Consider the following 22647-nt stretch of genomic DNA (forward strand, 5'->3'; position numbering starts at 1 on the left):
ATATAGACTTGCTGATGTCCTAAATATTTGATCTAGACGGTTACAGTTTTATTCTGGTAATCAAGTTCTGAGTATCAATCAGTAGACATAGTAAATAAGAAAGAAAAATCTATTAAAAAAAGAGGGAAATAAGCGACTTTGACTGATGGTAAAGAGCTCCAATCTAATGAACCAAGGTCCTAGAATAGGCACAGGGGCCTGACACATGTTACTAGGACTAACCAACATTAATATATCGGATAGTATCTTCTATATCTCAGGTATATTTCTGTTGCAATAACTACGAGGTTTGGCCGTTCGCGTAGGATTACTATACTAACAGATCTATAAGGTCTACCTATTGACAAGTTAATAATTAACAGGCCCAGCTCTGTCATGGGCACACAGAGATATTCAGCATAAGTAGCCGACAACCGAAGCTTCTATAGGACATCACAATCACAGGGACCTGGTATGAATTTCTAACCAACAGTATTTGTATATTATAGTAACATCGGTATGAACTCTACGGTAGAGAAAAACCAACATATTTTTTTCAATCAATGTTTTGTTTTTTCATTCAAGCTACAATGTAGGTCAGTAGGCCTATAGGGACCAAAAATCCTACAATTTTCAACGAATTTTCTGTGATAGAGACCTAATATTGGACCTATAGCACGCTACCTTTTGATAATATGAATTTGACCTTGACCTTTATTCAATGTCAAAGGGCCAAAAAACCTAACATCTTAAAACGACTTCCTGTCGAGTTCTGGAATGTCTATAGTCATGGTATTAGGTATGTAACATGGTGGGATAAAGCGCTAACAAGTTTATAATATGAATAACTTCGATCATCATTTATGGTCACAAAGGCAAAACTTTATTTTTTACAACTTCTTGACAAGTTCGAGAGGACATAGAAACCTAAAACAATGTATAGGGCCTGTATATAGCATGCGGGTATAATGGACTAATAATTTTGATATGATTGGTCTTAACCTCCATTCAAGGTCACATGGGTAAAAAAACCCACCTAAAATATTTAGACAACTTCTTGTCAAGTTCTTGAAAGCCATGGGACCTGATATCGAGCCTGTAACATGCTGAGATAAAGAGCTACCGGGTTTATTAATATGAATGGTCTTGTTGGTGAAAAGCCCGTCAAATTGTCCGATAACAATTTCCAGTCATGCTTACTGTTGCTTTTCTTGGCTTATATCTTTCTTAAATCCGTCAACTGCGTATTGATCCTAACTATATAGTATAACAATTACATACACGTGTATGTACCAAACTTTTATATTTGAATACGAGCCGAGTCAACATATGAAGAAGAAACTGGAAGAATGGTCCTATCAAAAACAGCAAAGAAGGAATACACGAATTATACATTCCAAATGTCAATATTTAGCATATTTATGCTAGGCCCTATTTAATGTACATGTAGTTGGTAACCGTACTCCCAAAGACAACTAGAATACCACAAAGTATCGCTAGGCACCCCATCACGACAAAATTGGCATTTCCAGTTACCCTAAAATCATGCCCATGCAATTTTACAAGCTTGATTCCAACGTCGTGCACGTGGTATCTGTACTATGTATGTGTGGCTGTGTGTTAAATATCTATGTGATTGTATGTTAAGTTTTGTTGCACTGTATATATTTATGCACTTTTTCTGATGAACCTAAAGGTTCAAGGAATAAAAGAATTGAATTGAATTGAATTGAACGTCCGTGCGTCTATGCGCACATGACTTACGCTTCAAATATTGCTAATATTGTTACAAGACACGATCTACGGCGGTTAGCCCAGAAAAATATCTGTCTATTCTGTGAATTTATCAATGAAGATACACTCAAAAGGAGTTCCGTATGATGAAGGATATATCTGTGATTTTCACTATCAATAGTTTTATCTATTTGATATAAAAACAATCCACTACATACGAAAACCGACTGGGGTTTTACTTTAGGGAATATTTTTAATTTCTAATTTAATTTAATTTTTTAAAGTCGTTATTACGAGAGAGAAAAAAAAAGTCGTTATAACGTTGTTGAATTAGGGGTGTAGGAAGCACGGCCCCCCCCCCCCCCCCCCCCCCCCCCGTTCCCCAGGACGAGGGGGCAAACATGTCTTTTTTTCGTTGACTGAAATGTTCGGAAAATGCACATTTCAAAGAAAAACAGGTCCTCCTGCACATTTTTCGTGTTATACTTCATAATAGATTTTTCCCGATGCGCGACGCATGTTCAACCTTTAATACTGAAAATTCAATACACATGGACTAGACTAAAAATGTCCATCAAGGGATTCTACTTTTTCAAAAATATGTCTCTTAAAAGATTAATTTATTTATATGTCTTAGCAAGACAATTAATTCATAATTATTTTGAGTTACACAACAATGTGCCGATTGTGTGAAGCCGGTATGTTCAGATCGATATAATGATATGACGACATTCACAATTATCATTTCTAAATGCAGATAACTTTAATTAAAATAAAAAAGATGTTTAGAACGCCTTAAAACCATCAAAATACATCGTAAAACTCATCTCAACCATTCTTAATCGTAATATTTTTTTTCGGGGGAGACCCCGAAGCTCCAAAATACCGAAATACTCGCGCTTTCGGCGCTTTCACGCCGATTTGGCCAATATTTGCGTACTCATTAATTTCCTGTTAGCGACGCCATGTGTACAAGGATTATATTTAAAAAAATCAATGTAATAAAAATATGTAAAGTATATATGGTTGTGTGTTGAATTAACCCAAAGGATCCGAACTGGAGTGTCCATTACATATGAATATTAAATAATTATTGACTTTTTGTGTGATATTTGTTTTTATTTGATATGATACTCAGCAGGGAAAAACATCGACGAATTAATGTTTGGTTTTGAATTTCATTATCTGAAACCATGTTGTCATGTCAGAACACACGTGTTACACTATGGACATGATAGGGAGGAAGTGCCACTGGGATCAAACGTATGCAGAAACAGCTTTGTGGCAAGGTTACAAAATAAGTAGATAACAGAAATATCTTTCACTATCTTGATTTAGAAACAAAATTTGAACTGTTCTATGAATAAAAAAAGATGAAAAGAATAAGTAAAAAAAGAATAGTTAGAAGGTAAACAGTCACAGCTAGTTTGATTCCTGAACAATCTGTCGGCATTTACATTTGATAGTGTTGTGGGTGAGTGCGTATGCAAGTATTTTTGTGTTTGTGTCCATTTGTGTATACTATTGAAAATGATTGAGATTGAACAAAGCATTTGATAGTTATACAAAATTAAGATATACAGTTCACTGATCGGACAACACTGAATTGGATATTACACGTGACCAATACACCGGTCAGTACTTTACATGATCGAAGGTGACCAATACAGTACTTCACGTGATCAATGATGCCAAATACATCGGACAATACCTAACGTGATCAAAGATGACTAATACACCGGTCAGAACTTCACGTGATCAAATGTGACTAATACACCGGTCAGAACTTCACGTGATCAAATGTGACCAATACACCGGTCAGTATTTTACGTGATCAAAGATGACTAATATACCGGTCAGTACTTCACGTGATCAAATGTGACCAATACACCGGTCAGAACTTCACGTGATCAAAGGTGACCAATACACCGGTCAGAACTTCACGTGATCAAAGATGACCAATACAATACTTCACGTGATCAAAGATGACCAATACAGTACTTCACGTGATCAAAGGTGACCAATACACCGGTCAGAACTTCACGTGATCAAAGGTGACCAATACACCGGTCATACTTCACGTGATCAAAGATGACCAATACAATACTTCACGTGATCAAATGTGACCAATACACCGGTCAGTATTTTACGTGATCCACAGGTGACCAATATACCGATCAGTACTTCACGTGATCAAAGGTGACCAATACACCGGTCAGAACTTCACGTGATCAAATATGACCAATACACCGGTCAGTACTTCACGTGATCAAAGGTGACCAATACACCGGTCAGTACTTCACGTGATCAAATATGACTTATACACCGGTCACAGTACTTCACGTGATCCACTGGTGACCAAATACATCGGTCAGTACTTCACGTGATCAAAAGTGACCAATACAGTACTTCATGTGATAAAAGGTGACCAATACAGTAGTACTTCATGTGATCAAAGGTAACCAATATACTGGTCAGTACGTCACGTGATCGAAGGTGACCAATACAGTACTTCACATGATCAAATATGACTAAAACACCTGTCAGTACTTCACGTGATCAAAGGTGACCAATACACCGGTCAGTACTTCACGTGATCAAAGGTGACCAATACACCGGTCAGTACGTCACGTGATCAAATGTAACCAATATAGTACTTCACGTGATCAAAGGTGACCAATACACTTGTCAGTACGTCACGTGATCAAATGTAACCAATATAGTACTTCACGTGATCAAAGGTGACCAATACACTTGTCAGTACTTCATGTAATCAAAGATGACCAATACAGTACTTCACGTGATCAAAGATGACCAATACAGTACTTCACGTGATCAAAGGTGACCAATACACTGGTCAGTACTTCACGTGATCAAAGGTGACCAATACACCGGTCAGTACGTCACGTGATCAAATGTAACCAATATAGTACTTCACGTGATCAAATGTGACCAATACACCGGTCAGTACGTCACGTGATCAAAGGTAACCAATACAGTACTTCACGTGATCAAAGGTAACCAATATACTGGTCAGTACGTCACGTGATCAAAGGTAACCAATATAGTACTTCACGTGATCAAAGATGACTAAAACACCTGTCAGTACTTCACGTGATCATAGGTGACCAATGCACTTGTCAGTACTTCACGTGATCAAAGGTGACCAATACACCGGTCAGTACTTCACGTGATCAAAGGTGACCAATACACTGGTCTATAATTCATGTGATCAAAGGTGACCAATACACCGTTTAGTACTTCACGGGATCAAAGATGACCAATACAGTACTTCACGTGATCAAATATGACTAAAACACCTGTCGGTACTTCACGTGATCAATGGTGACCAATACACTGGTCAGTAATCCATGTGATCAAAGGTGACCAATACACCGGTCAGTACTTCATGTGATCAAAGGTTACCAATACAGTACTTCACGTGATCTGTGTTACCTGGAATATACAGTTGATGTGATGTGTAAGTGTTACCTGGAATATACTGATGATATGATGTGTAAGGGGCCTGTTTTATCAGGAATATACTGTTGATGTGATGTGTAAGGGGCTTGTGTTACCTGGAATATACTGATGATATGATGTGTAAGGGGCCTGTTTTACCTGGAATATACAGTTGATGAGATGTGTAAGGGGCTTTTTTACCTGGAATATACTGTTGATGTGATGTGTAAGGCGCATGTGTTACCTGAAATGTACTGTTGATGTGATGTGTAAGGGGCATGTGTTACCTGGAATATACTGTTGATGTGATGTGTATGGGGCATGTGTTACCTGGAATATACTGTTGATGTGATGTGTATGGGGCCTGTGTTACCTGGAATTTACTGATGGTGTGATGTGTAAGGGGCCTGTGTTACCTGGAATATACTGTTGATGGGATGTGTAAGGGGTCTGTGGTACCTGGAATATACTGTTGATGGGATGTGTAAGGGGCCTGTGTTACCTGGAATATACTGATGATGTGATGTGTAAGGGGCCTGTGTTATCTGGAATATACTGTTGATGTGATGTGTAAGGGGCCTGTGTTACCTGGAATATACTGTTGATGTGATGTGTAAGGGGCCTATGTTACTGGAATTACTGTTGATGTGATAAGGGGCTGTGTTACTGGAATTTCTGTTGTGTGATGTGTAAGGGACTTGTGTTACCTGGAATATACTGTTGATGTGATGTGTAAGGGGCCTGTGTTACCTGGAATATACTGTTGATGTGATGTGTAAGGGGCCTGTGTTACCTGGAATATACTGTTGATGTGATGTGTAAGGGGCCTGTGGTTTTACCTGGAATATACTGTTGATGTGATGTGTAAGGGGCCTGTGTTACCTGGAATATACTGTTGATGTGATGTGTAAGGGGCCTGTGTTACCTGGAATATACTGTTGATGTGATGTGTAAGGGGCCTGTGTTACCTGGAATATACTGTTGATGTGATGTGTAAGGGGCCTGTGTTACCTGGAATATATTTTTTCGATGTTTAAGGGGCCTATGTTACCTGAAATATACTGTTGATGTGATGTGTAAGGGGCCTGTGTTACCTGGAATATACTGATGATGTGATGTGTAAGGGGCCTGTGTTATCTGGAATATACTGTTGATGTGATGTGTAAGGGGCCTGTGTTACCTGGAATATACTGATGATGTGATGTGTAAGGGGCCTGTGTTACCTGGAATATACTGTTGATGTGATGTGTAAGGGGCCTGTGTTACCTGGAATATATTTTTTGTGATGTTTAAGGGGCCTGTGTTACCTGAAATATACTGTTGATGTGATTGTAATGTTACCTGGAATATATTTGTGATGTGTAAGGGGCCTGTGTTACCTGGAATATACTGTTGATGTGATGTGTAAGGGGCCTGTGTTACTGGAATATACTGTTGATGTGATGTGTAAGGGGCCTGTGTTACCTGGAATATACTGTTGATGTGATGTGTAAGGGCTGTTTACCTGGAATATATGATGTGATGTGTAAGGGGCCTGTGTTACCTGGAATATACTGATGATATGATGTGTAAGGGGCCTGTGTTACCTGGAATATACTGTTGATGTGATGTGTAAGGGGCCTGTGTTACCTGGAATATACTGTTGATGTGATGTGTAAGGGGCCTGTGTTACCTGGAATATACTGATGATATGATGTGTAAGGGGCCTGTGTTACCTGGAATATACTGATGATATGATGTGTAAGGGGCCTGTGTTACCTGGAATATACTGATGATGTGATGTGTAAGGGGCCTGTGTTACCTGGAATATACTGATGATGTGATGTGTAAGGGGCCTGTGTTACCTGGAATATACAGTTGATGTGATGTGTAATGGGCCTGTGTTACCGAGAATATATTGTTGATGTGATTTGTATGGGTAATTTGATCTTCTGTAAAAATGATGCAACACACAGGAAAATTAATTATTAGAAATACGAATATTCGTTTATCAATATAATCACTATATGCATTTTAGAAATTTCATTAAATCTTACATGACTGTATATCACAAATCATTATCTATCAAATTTCAGCACAGGACAGGGTAATACATGTATATATGTATACATTTACCCAAACCTTTGCCAAGGTACGGGTACCGATGAACAAACAGATGGCACAAGCAATGTTTAAAATTGGATGGCTTTTTCATATCGTGATTTACATATGAAGCCTGTAGATAGCAACGCCATGTATATTCATGTAACAGTATTCCGGTAAATCCTATGCGGAGAGTTCTTCCTTTAGAATCTCCCGTGCGTCTCCAATGGATTCCTTTTGCGTCCTCATCCTTACTTTCACAACTTTAGGGAGTCTTGGAAAAGCATCTGAAAATAACAACAAGGATTATTTTATCAACAAAATGTTAGATAAATATGGATCTAACGGCATCCTTTCAGAGGACGGATTTTACCAACTTGGATATAAGCTTGGTTTACACCCGACACATGTTTCATCCAATTCCTCAACAGATGAATGCGAGGTACGTACTTGGCGTTCTCAAAATTACTCAGTTTCACATTAGATATTTAAAGTGGAGGATTGAGTGACTCAGAATGATAGGTTTCACGGAAAGATGAGGAAAAATACCGCTACTTCAGACATATTTTCCAGACGAGACAGCCTATGTAACCACACAATCCTTGTAATTCATAGCCTAAAACCATCTCTACATTGGTATCTATTTTACTGTCTAACTAAATACCTTTGGCTAGCGGAGAATCGAACTAAATACCTTTGGCTAGCGGAGAATCAAACTAAATACCTTTGGCTAGCGGAGAATCAAACTAAATACCTTTGGTTAGCGGAGAATCGAACTAAATACCATTGGTTAGCGAAGTTGGAGAACTTTCTGCCAAAAAAATTGTGCGATCGAAAATTTAAACCCTGATATTTCACTTGAAGACCATTTCAACAGCTAACGCTTTTTCATCATTGAATCACACAAAGAGAACTTCCCTTTACCTTTGATTGAAAATGTTTAAAGATACTCCACCGCCGACACAGCGTAAATGATATTTATCATTTGAACAATAGTTGGTGTTTAATCAAGTATATGTCTAATTAACACAAAAAATAATATAAAATAATATATTTTGTTTTTGTTGCATGCGCAATCAGTATATCATTCCAAATTGGCCATAGTGCCACAGAATTTTTTCGTGACGCAATTGATTATTTTTAATATTTTTATCTTGAAGTTAAATTAGAAGCTCAAACTTTTCAATGGTGATAATGGTGTTAAGTAAGTAACTTTTGTAACAGAAGAAAAATACTAATTTGTCTGTTCCTGCTTATATTGAGAAAAGTACTATTTGTCAGCGATGGAGCATCTTTAACATCCGATCAACAGCGAAACAACGTTTCAAAATTCAAAAATACATGTATTCAATAAATAAAAATTTATGTTCAATATTTTTCAATATATATGTGATGAATATAATATATATCAAAGAAACACAATTTAAAAAAAGCATGTGATGAATATATATATATATATATATATATATATATATATATTATGTATGTGTTGAATAATTACTCAAATATATGTATGGTGTAATAAATATATGTATGTGACATTTTATATATGTATGTGATAATTTAAAAATATGTATGTATATGATAAAATGCATATATATATATATATGTGTTCAATGAATGTGGTAAAAAATATACATTCGATAATTTGCATTCTGGGTAAGGTTTGTAACAACGGATTTCATTGGCTGTTTGAATTTTGAAACGTTTGACTTGCCATTGTATACCACACAGGAACCTGGCACAAATTTTTTAAGCAGCAGTATATAATATAGCCAGGTCCCTGTGGTATTCCTTTAGAGTTAATACCTGGGAATGTACGATGTATACAGGTATATATGATTAGAACGAAGATGGTTGGTATGTGACATTGGATTATGTTTAATGTCCCAGGTAAGTTGATTAGCATCCTCGATACCCCGGGGGTTCCGATCACTTACGATCTCAATTGACCAATCACAGGCTAGCAAAGATTTCCTTTGAAGACTACAGAGAGAGCGACGCCTAACATCAAAGCCACACAGACATCCACAGTGTACCGTTATACGGCTCTTTTGATGTACATCAAATGACTAAATTACCTGTTCTAATTCACTATTTTCAGTGTACAGCAAGATTTATTCCATTTAAAAGGATGTATGCATGCACCACCATGAAACACTTAGAGCACAGGCTCTATAGACATTTTCTCTCTCTATATGCAATACTGTGTCGACACCGTATTACATGTATAGAGAGAAAAATGTCTAAAGATCCAAACGCCTGTGCTTAGAGAAAGTGGTCGTGGAATACAGCCTTTCTGTCACGACATTGTGGAATATCTTAATTTGATTGTTTTATTACAGTGTTTAGGATTTGAAGACATATTTCGGCAGTTTTCTACCAATTCAAGCCTAAATAGGACAGGTTTAACCAGTAGTCTCCCGGCCGTGGTTTACTCCGCTCAGGATCCTCAGTGTTACCATGGAGACGAGGACGACGAGGACGATAAAAGAAGCAAACCAAGCTCCGCCGAGGGTCAGTGTCGCTTTTAATTGAAAAGTTTTAAAAACTATTAATTTCACAATTCCACTTTCTTAATTTAACTCATCAAATGAAACATAGTACATTCTTTTTAATGTGAAACTGATTAATGTTTAATTTACAAAGCTGTACTCCGGTGCACTTTCTAAACACATAGTTCGACCAGTATCTACCATCGTATTACTATAAATATATTATTATTATGTTTAGTATCGGACATGGTCTCTTGTTTTCAGCGTGGGGCTATGGCGTCGGATCAGCGTCCATTGTCGTTTTCATCTCAAATATTGGATCGTTATTTAAACCATGCATGAAGTTTCGAAGCTTTCAAAGAATTATGTATTTTTGTGTATCTCTGGCCGTGGGCACGCTGGCAGGGACAGGCGTTTTAGTCCTAATACCGGAGGTAAATCAGCTTTAATTATCATACAATGTCTTTTAGCTCTGTTACCATCCTCGATACCACAGGGGTTCCGATCACTTACGATCTCTACACCCCTGGACTATCTCATAGTGAAATTGAAGGCAGTTCAGCGGAAATCATTTGACCAATCACAGGCTAGCAAAGATTTCCTTTGAAGACTACAGAGAGAGCGACGCCTAACATCAAAGTCACTCAGTCAACCACAATGTACCGTTATACAGCTCTTTTGATTAAATCAAATGACTTATTACCTGTTCTATTCTGCTGCCTCCAGTTTTACTATGAGATAGTCCAGAGGTGTAGAGATTTTAAGTGATTGGAATCCCTGGAATATCGAGGATGCTCTGTTACATTACAGACATTACAATTATAATTATGAAGACAACCTATCTTTTGTAAGTACAAGTACATGTAGATTTGTTTTTCCCCCCATAACTATATGTATGTTTTATATGTTTAACTAATTAACTTTTAACTTTTAATAATTTTTAATTAACATCATTTAGCGTAGGACGATAATGGGTTGCGCAACACTTACAACGGCAGCGTCGTTCAAAGACATGTTTGTGATTTTTCTGCTTGTATATTTTAGTCATTAGGCATGACAAGCGAGAACAATCCAATCCCTGATTATAAATGGAAATTAACCATGGCCATAGTCGGGGTGTATGTCTTCTTCGTATTGGAGCGATCAATCGACATGGCAGCAACGAAGAGGAGAGAGGTGAGTGTGGTGGGGGAGTTAACATGGCGGTGACGAAGAGGAGAGAGGTGAGTGTGGTGGGGGAGTTAACATGGCAGTAACGAGGAGGAGAGAGGTGAGTGTGGTGGGGGAGTTAACATGGCAGTAACGAAGAGGAGAGAGGTGAGTGTGATGGGGGAGTTAACATGGCAGTAACGAAGAGGAGAGAGGTGAGTGTGGTGGGGGAGTTAACATGGCAGTAACGAAGAGGAGAGAGGTGAGTGTGGTGGGGGAGTTAACATGGCAGTAACGAAGAGGAGAGAGGTGAGTGTGGTGGGGGAGTTAACATGGCAGTAACGAAGAGAGAGAGGTGAGTGTGATGGGGGAGTTAACATGGCAGTAACGAAGAGGAGAGAGGTGAGTGTGGTGGGGGAGTTAACATGGCAGTAACGAAGAGGAGAGAGGTGAGTGTGGTGGGGGAGTTAACATGGCAGTAACGAAGAGAGAGAGGTGAGTGTGATGGGGGAGTTAACATGGCAGAACGAAGAGGAGAGAGGTGAGTGTGGTGGGGGAGTTAACATGGCAGTAACGAAGAGGAGAGAGGTGAGTGTGTGATGGGGGAGTTAACATGGCAGTAACGAAGAGGAGAGAGGTGAGTGTGGTGGGGGAGTTAACATGGCAGTAACGAAGGGAGAGAGGTGAGTGTGGTGGGGGAGTTAACATGGCAGTAACGAAGAGGAGAGAGGTGAGTGTGTGGGGGAGTTAACATGGCAGTAACGAAGAGGAGAGAGGTGAGTGTGGTGGGGGAGTTAACATGGCAGTAACGAAGAGGAGAGAGGTGAGTGTGGTGGGGGAGTTAACATGGCAGTAACGAGGAGGAGAGAGGTGAGTGTGGTGGGGGAGTTAACATGGCAGTAACGAAGAGGAGAGAGGTGAGTGTGGTGGGGGAGTTAACATGGCAGTAACGAAGAGGAGAGAGGTGAGTGTGTGGGGGAGTTAACATGGCAGTAACGAGGAGGAGAGAGGTGAGTGTGGTGGGGGAGTTAACATGGCAGTAACGAAGAGGAGAGAGGTGAGTGTGTGGGGGAGTTAACATGGCAGTAACGAAGAGTAGAGAGGTGAGTGTGATGGGGGAGTTAACATGGCAGTAACGAAGAGGAGAGAGGTGAGTGTGGTGGGGGAGTTAACATGGCAGTAACGAGGAGGAGAGAGGTGAGTGTGGTGGGGGAGTTAACATGGCAGTAACGAAGAGGAGAGAGGTGAGTGTGATGGGGGAGTTAACATGGCAGTAACGAAGAGGAGAGAGGTGAGTGTGATGGGGGAGTTAACATGGCAGTAACGAAGAGGAGAGAGGTGAGTGTGATGGGGGAGTTAACATGGCAGTAACGAAGGAGGAGAGAGGTGAGTGTGGTGGGGGAGTTAACATGGCAGTAACGAGGAGAGAGGTGAGTGTGATGGGGGAGTTAACATGGCAGTAACGAAGAGGAGAGAGGTGAGTGTGGTGGGGGAGTTAACATGGCAGTAACGAAGAGGAGAGAGGTGAGTGTGTGGGGGAGTTAACATGGCAGTAACGGAGGAGAGAGGTGAGTGTGATGGGGAGTTAACATGGCAGTAACGAGGAGGAGAGAGGTGAGTGTGATGGGGGAGTTAACATGGCAGTAACGAAGAGGAGAGAGGTGAGAGTGCAGTAAGAGAGGAGAGAGGTGAGTGTGATGGGGGAGTTAACATGGCAGTAACGAGGAGGAGAGAGGTGAGTGTGATGGGGGAGTTAACATGGCAGTAACGAGGAGGAGAGAGGTGAGTGTGATGGGGGAGTTAACATGGCAGTAACGAGGAGGAGAGAGGTGAGTGTGTGGGGGAGTTAACATGGCAGTAACGAGGAGGAGAGAGGTGAGTGTGATGGGGGAGTTAACATGGCAGTAACGAAGAGGAGAGAGGTGAGTGTGGTGGGGGAGTTAACATGGCAGTAACGAGGAGGAGAGAGAGGTGAGTGTGATGGGGGAGTTAACATGGCAGTAACGAGGAGGAGAGAGGTGAGTGTGATGGGGGAGTTAACATGGCAGTAACGAGGAGGAGAGAGGTGAGTGTGATGGGGGAGTTAACATGGCAGTAACGAGGAGGAGAGAGGTGAGTGTGTGGGGGAGTTAACATGGCAGTAACGAGGAGGAGAGAGGTGAGTGTGGTGGGGGAGTTAACATGGCAGTAACGAGGAGAGAGAGAGGTGAGTGTGATGGGGGAGTTAACATGGCAGTAACGAGGAGGAGAGAGGTGAGTGTGGTGGGGGAGTTAACATGGCAGTAACGAAGAGGAGAGAGGTGAGTGTGGTGGGGGAGTTAACATGGCAGTAACGAAGAGGAGAGAGGTGAGTGTGGTGGGGGAGTTAACATGGCAGTAACGAGGAGGAGAGAGGTGAGTGTGGTGGGGGAGTTAACATGGCAGTAACGAGGAGAGAGAGGTGAGTGTGGTGGGGGAGTTAACATGGCAGTAACGAAGAGGAGAGAGGTGAGTGTGGTGGGGAGTTAACATGGCAGTAACGAAGAGGAGAGAGGTGAGTGTGGTGGGGGAGTTAACATGGCAGTAACGAAGAGGAGAGAGGTGAGTGTGGTGGGGGAGTTAACATGGCAGTAACGAGGAGGAGAGAGGTGAGTGTGGTGGGGGAGTTAACATGGCAGTAACGAGGAGAGAGAGAGGTGAGTGTGGTGGGGGAGTTAACATGGCAGTAACGAGGAGGAGAGAGGTGAGTGTGATGGGGGAGTTAACATGGCAGTAACGAGAGGAGAGAGGTGAGTGTGATGGGGGAGTTAACATGGCAGTAACGAAGAGGAGAGAGGTGAGTGTGATGGTGGGGGAGTTAACATGGCAGTAACGAAGAGGAGAGAGGTGAGTGTGGTGGGGGAGTTAACATGGCAGTAACGAGGAGGAGAGAGGTGAGTGTGATGGGGGAGTTAACATGGCAGTAACGAGAGAGAGAGAGAGGTGAGTGTGGTGGGGGAGTTAACATGGCAGTAACGAAGAGGAGAGAGGTGAGTGTGGTGGGGGAGTTAACATGGCAGTAACGAAGAGGAGAGAGGTGAGTGTGGTGGGGGAGTTAACATGGCAGTAACGAGGAGGAGAGAGGTGAGTGTGGTGGGGGAGTTAACATGGCAGTAACGAAGAGGAGAGAGGTGAGTGTGGTGGGGGAGTTAACATGGCAGTAACGAAGAGGAGAGAGGTGAGTGTGGTGGGGGAGTTAACATGGCAGTAACGAAGAGGAGAGAGGTGAGTGTGGTGGGGGAGTTAACATGGCAGTAACGAAGAGGAGAGAGGTGAGTGTGATGGGGGAGTTAACATGGCAGTAACGAGAGGAGAGAGGTGAGTGTGTGGTGGGGGAGTTAACATGGCAGTAACGAAGAGGAGAGAGGTGAGTGTGTGGGGGAGTTAACATGGCAGTAACGAAGAGGAGAGAGGTGAGTGTGGTGGGGGAGTTAACATGGCAGTAACGAAGAGGAGAGAGGTGAGTGTGGGGGGAGTTAACATGGCAGTAACGAAGAGGAGAGAGGTGAGTGTGGTGGGGGAGTTAACATGGCAGTAACGAAGAGGAGAGAGGTGAGTGTGGTGGGGGAGTTAACATGGCAGTAACGAAGAGGAGAGAGGTGAGTGTGATGGGGGAGTTAACATGGCAGTAACGAAGAGGAGAGAGGTGAGTGTGATGGGGGAGTTAACATGGCAGTAACGAAGAGGAGAGAGGTGAGTGTGATGGGGGAGTTAACATGGCAGTAACGAAGAGGAGAGAGGTGAGTGTGATGGGGAGTTAACATGGCAGTAACGAGGAGGAGAGAGGTGAGTGTGATGGGGGAGTTAACATGGCAGTAACGAAGAGGAGAGAGGTGAGTGTGGTGGGGGAGTTAACATGGCAGTAACGAAGAGGAGAGAGGTGAGTGTGGTGGGGGAGTTAACATGGCAGTAACGAAGAGGAGAGAGGTGAGTGTGATGGGGGAGTTAACATGGCAGTAACGAAGAGGAGAGAGGTGAGTGTGGTGGGGGAGTATTAACAGGGTGGCGTATACCAGTAACGAAGAGGAGAGAGGTGAGTGTGATGGGGGAGTTAACATGGCAGTAACGAAGAGGAGAGAGGTGAGTGTGATGGGGGAGTTAACATGGCAGTAACGAAGAGGAGAGAGGTGAGTGTGGTGGGGGAGTTAACATGGCAGTAACGAAGAGGAGAGAGGTGAGTGTGGTGGGGGGAGTTAACATGGCAGTAACGAAGAGGAGAGAGGTGAGTGTGGTGGGGGAGTTAACATGGCAGTAACGAAGAGGAGAGAGGTGAGTGTGGTGGGGGAGTTAACATGGCAGTAACGAGGAGGAGAGAGGTGAGTGTGGTGGGGGAGTTAACATGGCAGTAACGAAGAGGAGAGAGGTGAGTGTGATGGGGGAGTTAACATGGCAGTAACGAAGAGGAGAGAGGTGAGTGTGGTGGGGGAGTTAACATGGCAGTAACGAGGAGGAGAGAGGTGAGTGTGATGGGGGAGTTAACATGGCAGTAACGAGGAGAGAGAGGTGAGTGTGATGGGGGAGTTAACATGGCAGTAACGAGGAGGAGAGAGGTGAGTGTGGTGGGGGAGTTAACATGGCAGTAACGAAGAGGAGAGAGGTGAGTGTGATGGGGGAGTTAACATGGCAGTAACGAGAGGAGAGAGGTGAGTGTGGTGGGGGAGTTAACATGGCAGTAACGAAGAGGAGAGAGGTGAGTGTGGTGGGGGAGTTAACATGGCAGTAACGAAGAGGAGAGAGGTGAGTGTGTGGGGGAGTTAACATGGCAGTAACGAAGAGGAGAGAGGTGAGTGTGGTGGGGGAGTTAACATGGCAGTAACGAGGAGTAGAGAGGTGAGTGTGGTGGGGGAGTTAACATGGCAGTAACGAAGAGGAGAGAGGTGAGTGTGATGGGGGAGTTAACATGGCAGTAACGAAGAGGAGAGAGGTGAGTGTGGTGGGGGAGTTAACATGGCAGTAACGAAGAGGAGAGAGGTGAGTGTGGTGGGGAGTAATGGTTAACATGGGAGTTAACGCAGTAACGAGAGGAGAGAGGTGAGTGTGGATGGGGGAGTTAACATGGCAGTAACGAGAGGAGAGAGGTGAGTGTGATGGGGGAGTTAACATGGCAGTAACGAAGAGGAGAGAGGTGAGTGTGGTGGGGGAGTTAACATGGCAGTAACGAAGAGGAGAGAGGTGAGTGTGATGGGGGAGTTAACATGGCAGTAACGAAGAGGAGAGAGGTGAGTGTGGTGGGGGAGTTAACATGGCAGTAACGAAGAGAGAGAGAGTGTGTGTGATGGGGGAGTTAACATGGCAGTAACGAAGAGGAGAGAGGTGAGTGTGGTGGGGGAGTTAACATGGCAGTAACGAAGAGGAGAGAGGTGAGTGTGATGGGGGAGTTAACATGGCAGTAACGAGGAGGAGAGAGGTGAGTGTGATGGGGGAGTTAACATGGCAGTAACGAAGAGGAGAGAGGTGAGTGTGGTGGGGGAGTTAACATGGCAGTAACGAAGAGGAGAGAGGTGAGTGTGGGGGGAGTTAACATGGCAGTAACGAAGAGGAGAGAGGTGAGTGTGATGGGGGAGTTAACATGGCAGTAACGAAGAGGAGAGAGGTGAGTGTGGTGGGGGAGTTAACATGGCAGTAACGAGGAGGAGAGAGGTGAGTGTGATGGGGGAGTTAACATGGCAGTAACGAAGAGGAGAGAGGTGAGTGTGATGGGGGAGTTAACATGGCAGTAACGAGGAGGAGAGAGGTGAGTGTGGTGGGGGAGTTAACATGGCAGTAACGAGGAGGAGAGAGGTGAGTGTGGTGGGGGAGTTAACATGGCAGTAACGAAGAGGAGAGAGGTGAGTGTGGTGGGGGAGTTAACATGGCAGTAACGAAGAGGAGAGAGGTGAGTGTGGTGGGGGAGTTAACATGGCAGTAACGAGGAGGAGAGAGGTGAGTGTGATGGGGGAGTTAACATGGCAGTAACGAAGAGGAGAGAGGTGAGTGTGATGGGGGAGTTAACATGGCAGTAACGAGGAGGAGAGAGGTGAGTGTGGTGGGGGAGTTAACATGGCAGTAACGAGGAGGAGAGAGGTGAGTGTGGTGGGGGAGTTAACATGGCAGTAACGAAGAGGAGAGAGGTGAGTGTGGTGGGGGAGTTAACATGGCAGTAACGTAGAGGAGAGAGGTGAGTGTGGTGGGGGAGTTAACATGGCAGTAACGAGGAGGAGAGAGGTGAGTGTGGTGGGGGAGTTAACATGGCAGTAACGAGAGGAGAGAGGTGAGTGTGAGTGTGGTGGGGGAGTTAACATGGCAGTAACGAAGGAGGAGAGAGGTGAGTGTGGTGGGGGAGTTAACATGGCAGTAACGAGGAGGAGAGAGGTGAGTGTGGTGGGGGAGTTAACATGGCAGTAACGAAGAGGAGAGAGGTGAGTGTGGTGGGGGAGTTAACATGGCAGTAACGAAGAGGAGAGAGGTGAGTGTGGTGGGGGAGTTAACATGGCAGTAACGAAGAGGAGAGAGGTGAGTGTGGTGGGGGAGTTAACATGGCAGTAACGAGGAGAGAGAGGTGAGTGTGGTGGGGGAGTTAACATGGCAGTAACGAAGAGGAGAGAGTAGGTGATGTGTGTGGTGGGGGAGTTAACATGGCAGTAACGAAGAGGAGAGAGGTGAGTGTGATGGGGGAGTTAACATGGCAGTAACGAGGAGGAGAGAGGTGAGTGTGGTGGGGGAGTTAACATGGCAGTAACGAAGAGGAGAGAGGTGAGTGTGATGGGGGAGTTAACATGGCAGTAACGAGGAGGAGAGAGGTGAGTGTGATGGGGGAGTTAACATGGCAGTAACGAAGAGGAGAGAGGTGAGTGTGGTGGGGGAGTTAACATGGCAGTAACGAAGAGGAGAGAGGTGAGTGTGTGGGGGAGTTAACATGGCAGTAACGAGGAGGAGAGAGGTGAGTGTGATGGGGGAGTTAACATGGCAGTAACGAGGAGGAGAGAGGTGAGTGTGGATGGGGGAGTTAACATGGCAGTAACGAGGAGGAGAGAGGTGAGTGTGTGAGTTAACATGGGTAACGAGAGGAGAAGGTGAGTGTGGTGGGGAGTTAACATGGCAGTAACGAAGAGGAGAGAGGTGAGTGTGATGGGGGAGTTAACATGGCAGTAACGAAGAGGAGAGAGTGTGAGTGTGATGGGGGAGTTAACATGGCAGTAACGAAGAGGAGAGAGGTGAGTGTGATGGGGGAGTTAACATGGCAGTAACGAAGAGGAGAGAGGTGAGTGTGATGGGGGAGTTAACATGGCAGTAACGAAGAGGAGAGAGGTGAGTGTGATGGGGGAGTTAACATGGCAGTAACGAGGAGGAGAGAGGTGAGTGTGATGGGGGAGTTAACATGGCAGTAACGAGGAGGAGAGAGGTGAGTGTGTGGTGGGGGAGTTAACATGGCAGTAACGAGGAGAGAGAGGTGAGTGTGGTGGGGGAGTTAACATGGCAGTAACGAGGAGGAGAGAGGTGAGTGTGGTGGGGGAGTTAACATGGCAGTAACGAGGAGGAGAGAGGTGAGTGTGTGGGGGAGTTAACATGGCAGTAACGAGGAGGAGAGAGGTGAGTGTGGTGGGGGAGTTAACATGGCAGTAACGAAGAGGAGAGAGGTGAGTGTGGTGGGGGAGTTAACATGGCAGTAACGAAGAGGAGAGAGGTGAGTGTGGTGGGGGAGTTAACATGGCAGTAACGAGGAGGAGAGAGGTGAGTGTGTGGGGGAGTAAACGGTGAGGGGGTTAACATGGCAGTAACGAAGAGGAGAGAGGGAGTGTGGTGGGGGAGTTAACATGGCAGTAACGAAGAGGAGAGAGGTGAGTGTGGTGGGGGAGTTAACATGGCAGTAACGAGGAGGAGAGAGGTGAGTGTGGTGGGGGAGTTAACATGGCAGTAACGAAGAGGAGAGAGGTGAGTGTGGTGGGGGAGTTAACATGGCAGTAACGTAGAGGAGAGAGGTGAGTGTGGTGGGGGAGTTAACATGGCAGTAACGAAGAGGAGAGAGGTGAGTGTGGTGGGGGAGTTAACATGGCAGTAACGAGGAGGAGAGAGGTGAGTGTGGTGGGGGAGTTAACATGGCAGTAACGAGGAGTAGAGAGGTGAGTGTGGTGGGGAGTTAACATGGAGTAACGAAGAGGAGAGAGTGTGTGATGGGGGAGTTAACATGGCAGTAACGAAGAGGAGAGAGGTGAGTGTGGTGGGGGGAGTTAACATGGCAGCAACGTAGAGGAGAGAGGTGAGTGTGGATGGGGGAGTTAACATGGCAGCAACGAAGAGGAGAGAGGTGAGTGTGATGGGGAGGTTAACATGGCAGTATCTGATTGGCAGCGAGACTAAGGAGCAATGTAGTGGAAAACTCGATAATACAACCGTAATTCACAATAACATCGTGTTTCGCTTATTTTCAGAAAAGGGAGAAAGATGTCGAAACGACAGAATTAGAATTCTTTCAAAACATGGAATCACATGGCCATTCCCATGTTCGGGTAGAAGGCGGAGTGGCTACCGTAGCGTGGACTCTTCTACTTGGTGATGCCCTTCACAACTTCTCCGACGGTCTTGCCATGGGTGCAGCCTACACGGAAAGTGTAGCCGTTGGAATAAGTGTTTCCTTGGCAATACTAAGTGAAGAACTTCCACATGAACTTGGTGGGTGTTTATTTATCCGGTTGGTTTGTTTTCACACAAGAATGTAACACAATAATCTACAACCTGGTCCCATGCAGTGCAAGTTAAAGGGGTTTTAATACAGTATAACTCCTTTAGACATACTACTTTATATCTGTCCTAAAACAAAATAGTACGTAGTTTTGTACCAACTGTCCATGTCATATGAGGCGAAGGACAAGGACCAGGGCACACAGGAGCTGACAAGGACCAGATAAGTTGTAGGATCAGACACTTTTTCAATGATATCTTGCTCTTCAAAACCCTTAATTTCTTTTTCTACATGTGGAAATGAATTCGACGGTGGGGTTGGCTCTCTGGTTGAACATCCATGTTGATATTATAAGTTGATTTTTACATCCTTACATTTTCCAATTCCGTTGAAAATGAATGAATTTTGATCACAAAATCCATCACATTTTGATTTGGGTGTCACATTCGCAATGGTGGAAATAATCTGGTAGCTTCAATCGTTCCCAAAAGTGGTAATGGCTTTGAGGATCCACAAGCGAATACCTTTATATCTTTGTTTATTTTTCGAGAACAGTTGTTCCTTCAATCTTTTTGTAGGTTTCATCAGTTATGATATTTATACTTGATCCTGTGTTGACAAGAAGTTCAGTATTTACACTGTTGACTACAACGTCCGTTTTTAACCCAAAACAGTCTATGTATTCGATTTCTGATGAGTTACTGGACCTGTCACTTTTCTTGATCAATGCGTTTGATGATTTTCTTGGTTTTCTGGTTCTGGTTCTTGGTTCAGCATGCTTTCGCAAATGTCCCAGTTTTTCGCAGTAGTTACAGATTTTTCCTTAAGCCGGGCATGACTTTTCTTTTGGAAAGGGGAAAAACCCCTAAACACAGTTCCTACACACAGTGCCTACACATTGTGGAAACTGAAGTCGTCTTTTGATGATAATTACTATGAAGTCGAGATTTGTTTTCCAGAACTGACTCTTTGTTTGTTAAGCTTTTTGACCGCTTCTGACATGCCAGTGGCAAGTTCATTTCTTTTCTCTATGACCTCTGCTTGTGTTTCCGATAGTTCCATACTTCGTGCTAGTTGAAGTAGATTATCCAGAGAAATTTCTTCTCGCAGTGCTCTTCTTCGTAGAATTGACGAATTACATCCTTGGATGATTTGAGTTTTAATTTCCTTTCAGGATTCACGAAGTCACATCGGGAGCTTTGCTGTCGGAGTTTTGTCGTAAATGCATCAATCGATTTTCAACATTCTTGCCTAAATTTATATAAATTTATAGACCTGGAACTCTGTTGGCTTCTTAGAAGCAAATTATTCAGATAGTTCTATGTGGGCGTCATTGAAGTTGTCTCCTGTATCATGTAACGCGGCAAAAATATCACAAACTCCTTCTGCTGTGTAGTGCAGTAACATAGCTTTTTGTCTTTTTTACATCTTAATGTTCATAAGAATAACTGTCTAACTGTAATTTTTGCTCACGCAGGTTAAAGATGCTCCACCGCCAACAGTACATAAATGACATAAATCATTTGACCAATAATTGGTGTTTAATCATGTATATATTTGTGTCTAATTAACACAAAAAATAATATAAAATAATTTGCCTTGCCTTTGGCGAATGCGCAATCAGTACTTCATTCTATATAGGATGTAGTGCCACGGAATTTTTTCGGGATGCAATTAATTATTTTTCAATTTTTAACTTGAGATAAAATTAGAAGTTCAAACTTTTTAATGGTAGTTATGATGTAAAGTAAGTAACTTTTGTAACTGAAGACAAATATTAAATCGTCTGCTCCAGTTTTGATAGTGAAAAAATAGCATTTGTCAGCGGTGGAGCATCTTTAAGTTAGAATATGTATCCAATATGTATTCCTAGTTTTGTTCTGTTCCAGGTGATATAGCCATTTTGTTACACACTGGTATGACGATAAAGAGAGCACTGGTGCTGAACTTTTTAGCGGCGGTTACAATATATCTGGGGCTGGTGATTGGCATTGTTGTCGGCGAGAACACTGATGCTAATACTTACGTGTTCGCATTTTCTGGAGGTCTATTTATTTACATAGCTCTAGCCGACATGGTGAGAGAATTTCGAAGTTTAGTCTATTTACATAGCTCTAGCCGACATGGTCAAAGTATTTACTCTATAATAGGTGTATTATATTTCGATCGCTCTCGCCGACATGGTGAAAGAGGTTTAGTCTATTTCTTTTGCTCTAGCCGACATGGTGAGAAAAGTTTAGTTTTTTATATCGCTCTAGCCGACATGGTTAAAGGAAGGTTAGGTTATAAAGGATTAAGGAGTTGCCTCTAATCTTCCTTTTCCCACGGATGGTTGGGGTGTCACAGTCATGATTCATTTATACAAACTCTGTTCCCCTTTCTCAAGGTTTTCTCTGGCCAATTTCGGTAACGATCCCTACAGTAATCAATGTCAATGGAGGGACGGACGACAGACGCCGCGTTATGGCGTAAGCTCACAGGCCCCTTGACAACAGCGATATTAATGTTGTTTCTGAAAATTATTGGTGTATTTTGTTTTCTTACAGATTCCCGAAATGAACAAACAAGCGAAGTTTGCGGCTGTGGCAAGTCACGATGGCCCTCTGACCGTGTTCTTCCACCAAAATATTGGTCTTCTCCTAGGATTCGCAATCGTTATATTCCTGGTTACATATGGCAGTATCATATCCGGATAATTGCATTCCTGACTACATATGACTCTATATCATATCCGGATAATTGCATTCCTGACTACATATGACTCTATATCATATCCGGATAATTGCATTCCTGACTACATATGACTCTATATCATATCCGGATAATTGCATTCCTGACTACACATGACTCTATATCATATCCGGATAATTGCATTCCTGACTACATATGACTCTATATCATATCCGGATAATTACATTTCTGGCTACACATGAACTCTATACTTTTATCTCATTCGGATAATTGCATTTCCTGACTACACATGATTCTATATCACATGCGGATAATTGCGTTCCTGACTACACAGGACTCTATATCACATCCGGATAATTACATTTCTGACTACATATG

General features: G+C 43.3%; 1 protein-coding gene across 1 annotated transcript; it reads left to right on the top strand.

Moving 5' to 3' along the window:
• The first annotated feature begins 7592 nt into the window (after positions 1–7592).
• Positions 7593–22440, top strand: LOC138328852 (metal cation symporter ZIP8-like). Its single transcript, XM_069275574.1, has 7 exons — positions 7593–7699; positions 9530–9774; positions 10017–10186; positions 10797–10928; positions 19328–19568; positions 21468–21655; positions 22125–22440. Exons 1-7 carry the CDS (start codon positions 7593–7595, stop codon positions 22272–22274), a joined length of 1233 nt encoding a protein of 410 aa, XP_069131675.1. The 3' UTR covers positions 22275–22440.
• The last annotated feature ends 207 nt before the right edge of the window (positions 22441–22647 follow it).

The sequence above is a fragment of the Argopecten irradians genome, chromosome 8 (assembly GCF_041381155.1).
Source record: "Argopecten irradians isolate NY chromosome 8, Ai_NY, whole genome shotgun sequence".
Lineage (NCBI taxonomy): Eukaryota > Metazoa > Mollusca > Bivalvia > Pectinida > Pectinidae > Argopecten > Argopecten irradians.

Coding starts and splice junctions, on each gene's coding strand:
- LOC138328852 (XM_069275574.1), top strand. CDS start 7,593: ATGGATCTAACGGCATCCTTTCAGAGGACGGATTTTACCAACTTGGAT. Junction 7,700..9,529: donor CCTCAACAGATGAATGCGAG/GTACGTACTTGG, acceptor GCCTGTGCTTAG/AGAAAGTGGTCGTGGAATAC. Junction 10,929..19,327: donor CAGCAACGAAGAGGAGAGAG/GTGAGTGTGGTG, acceptor GCTTATTTTCAG/AAAAGGGAGAAAGATGTCGA.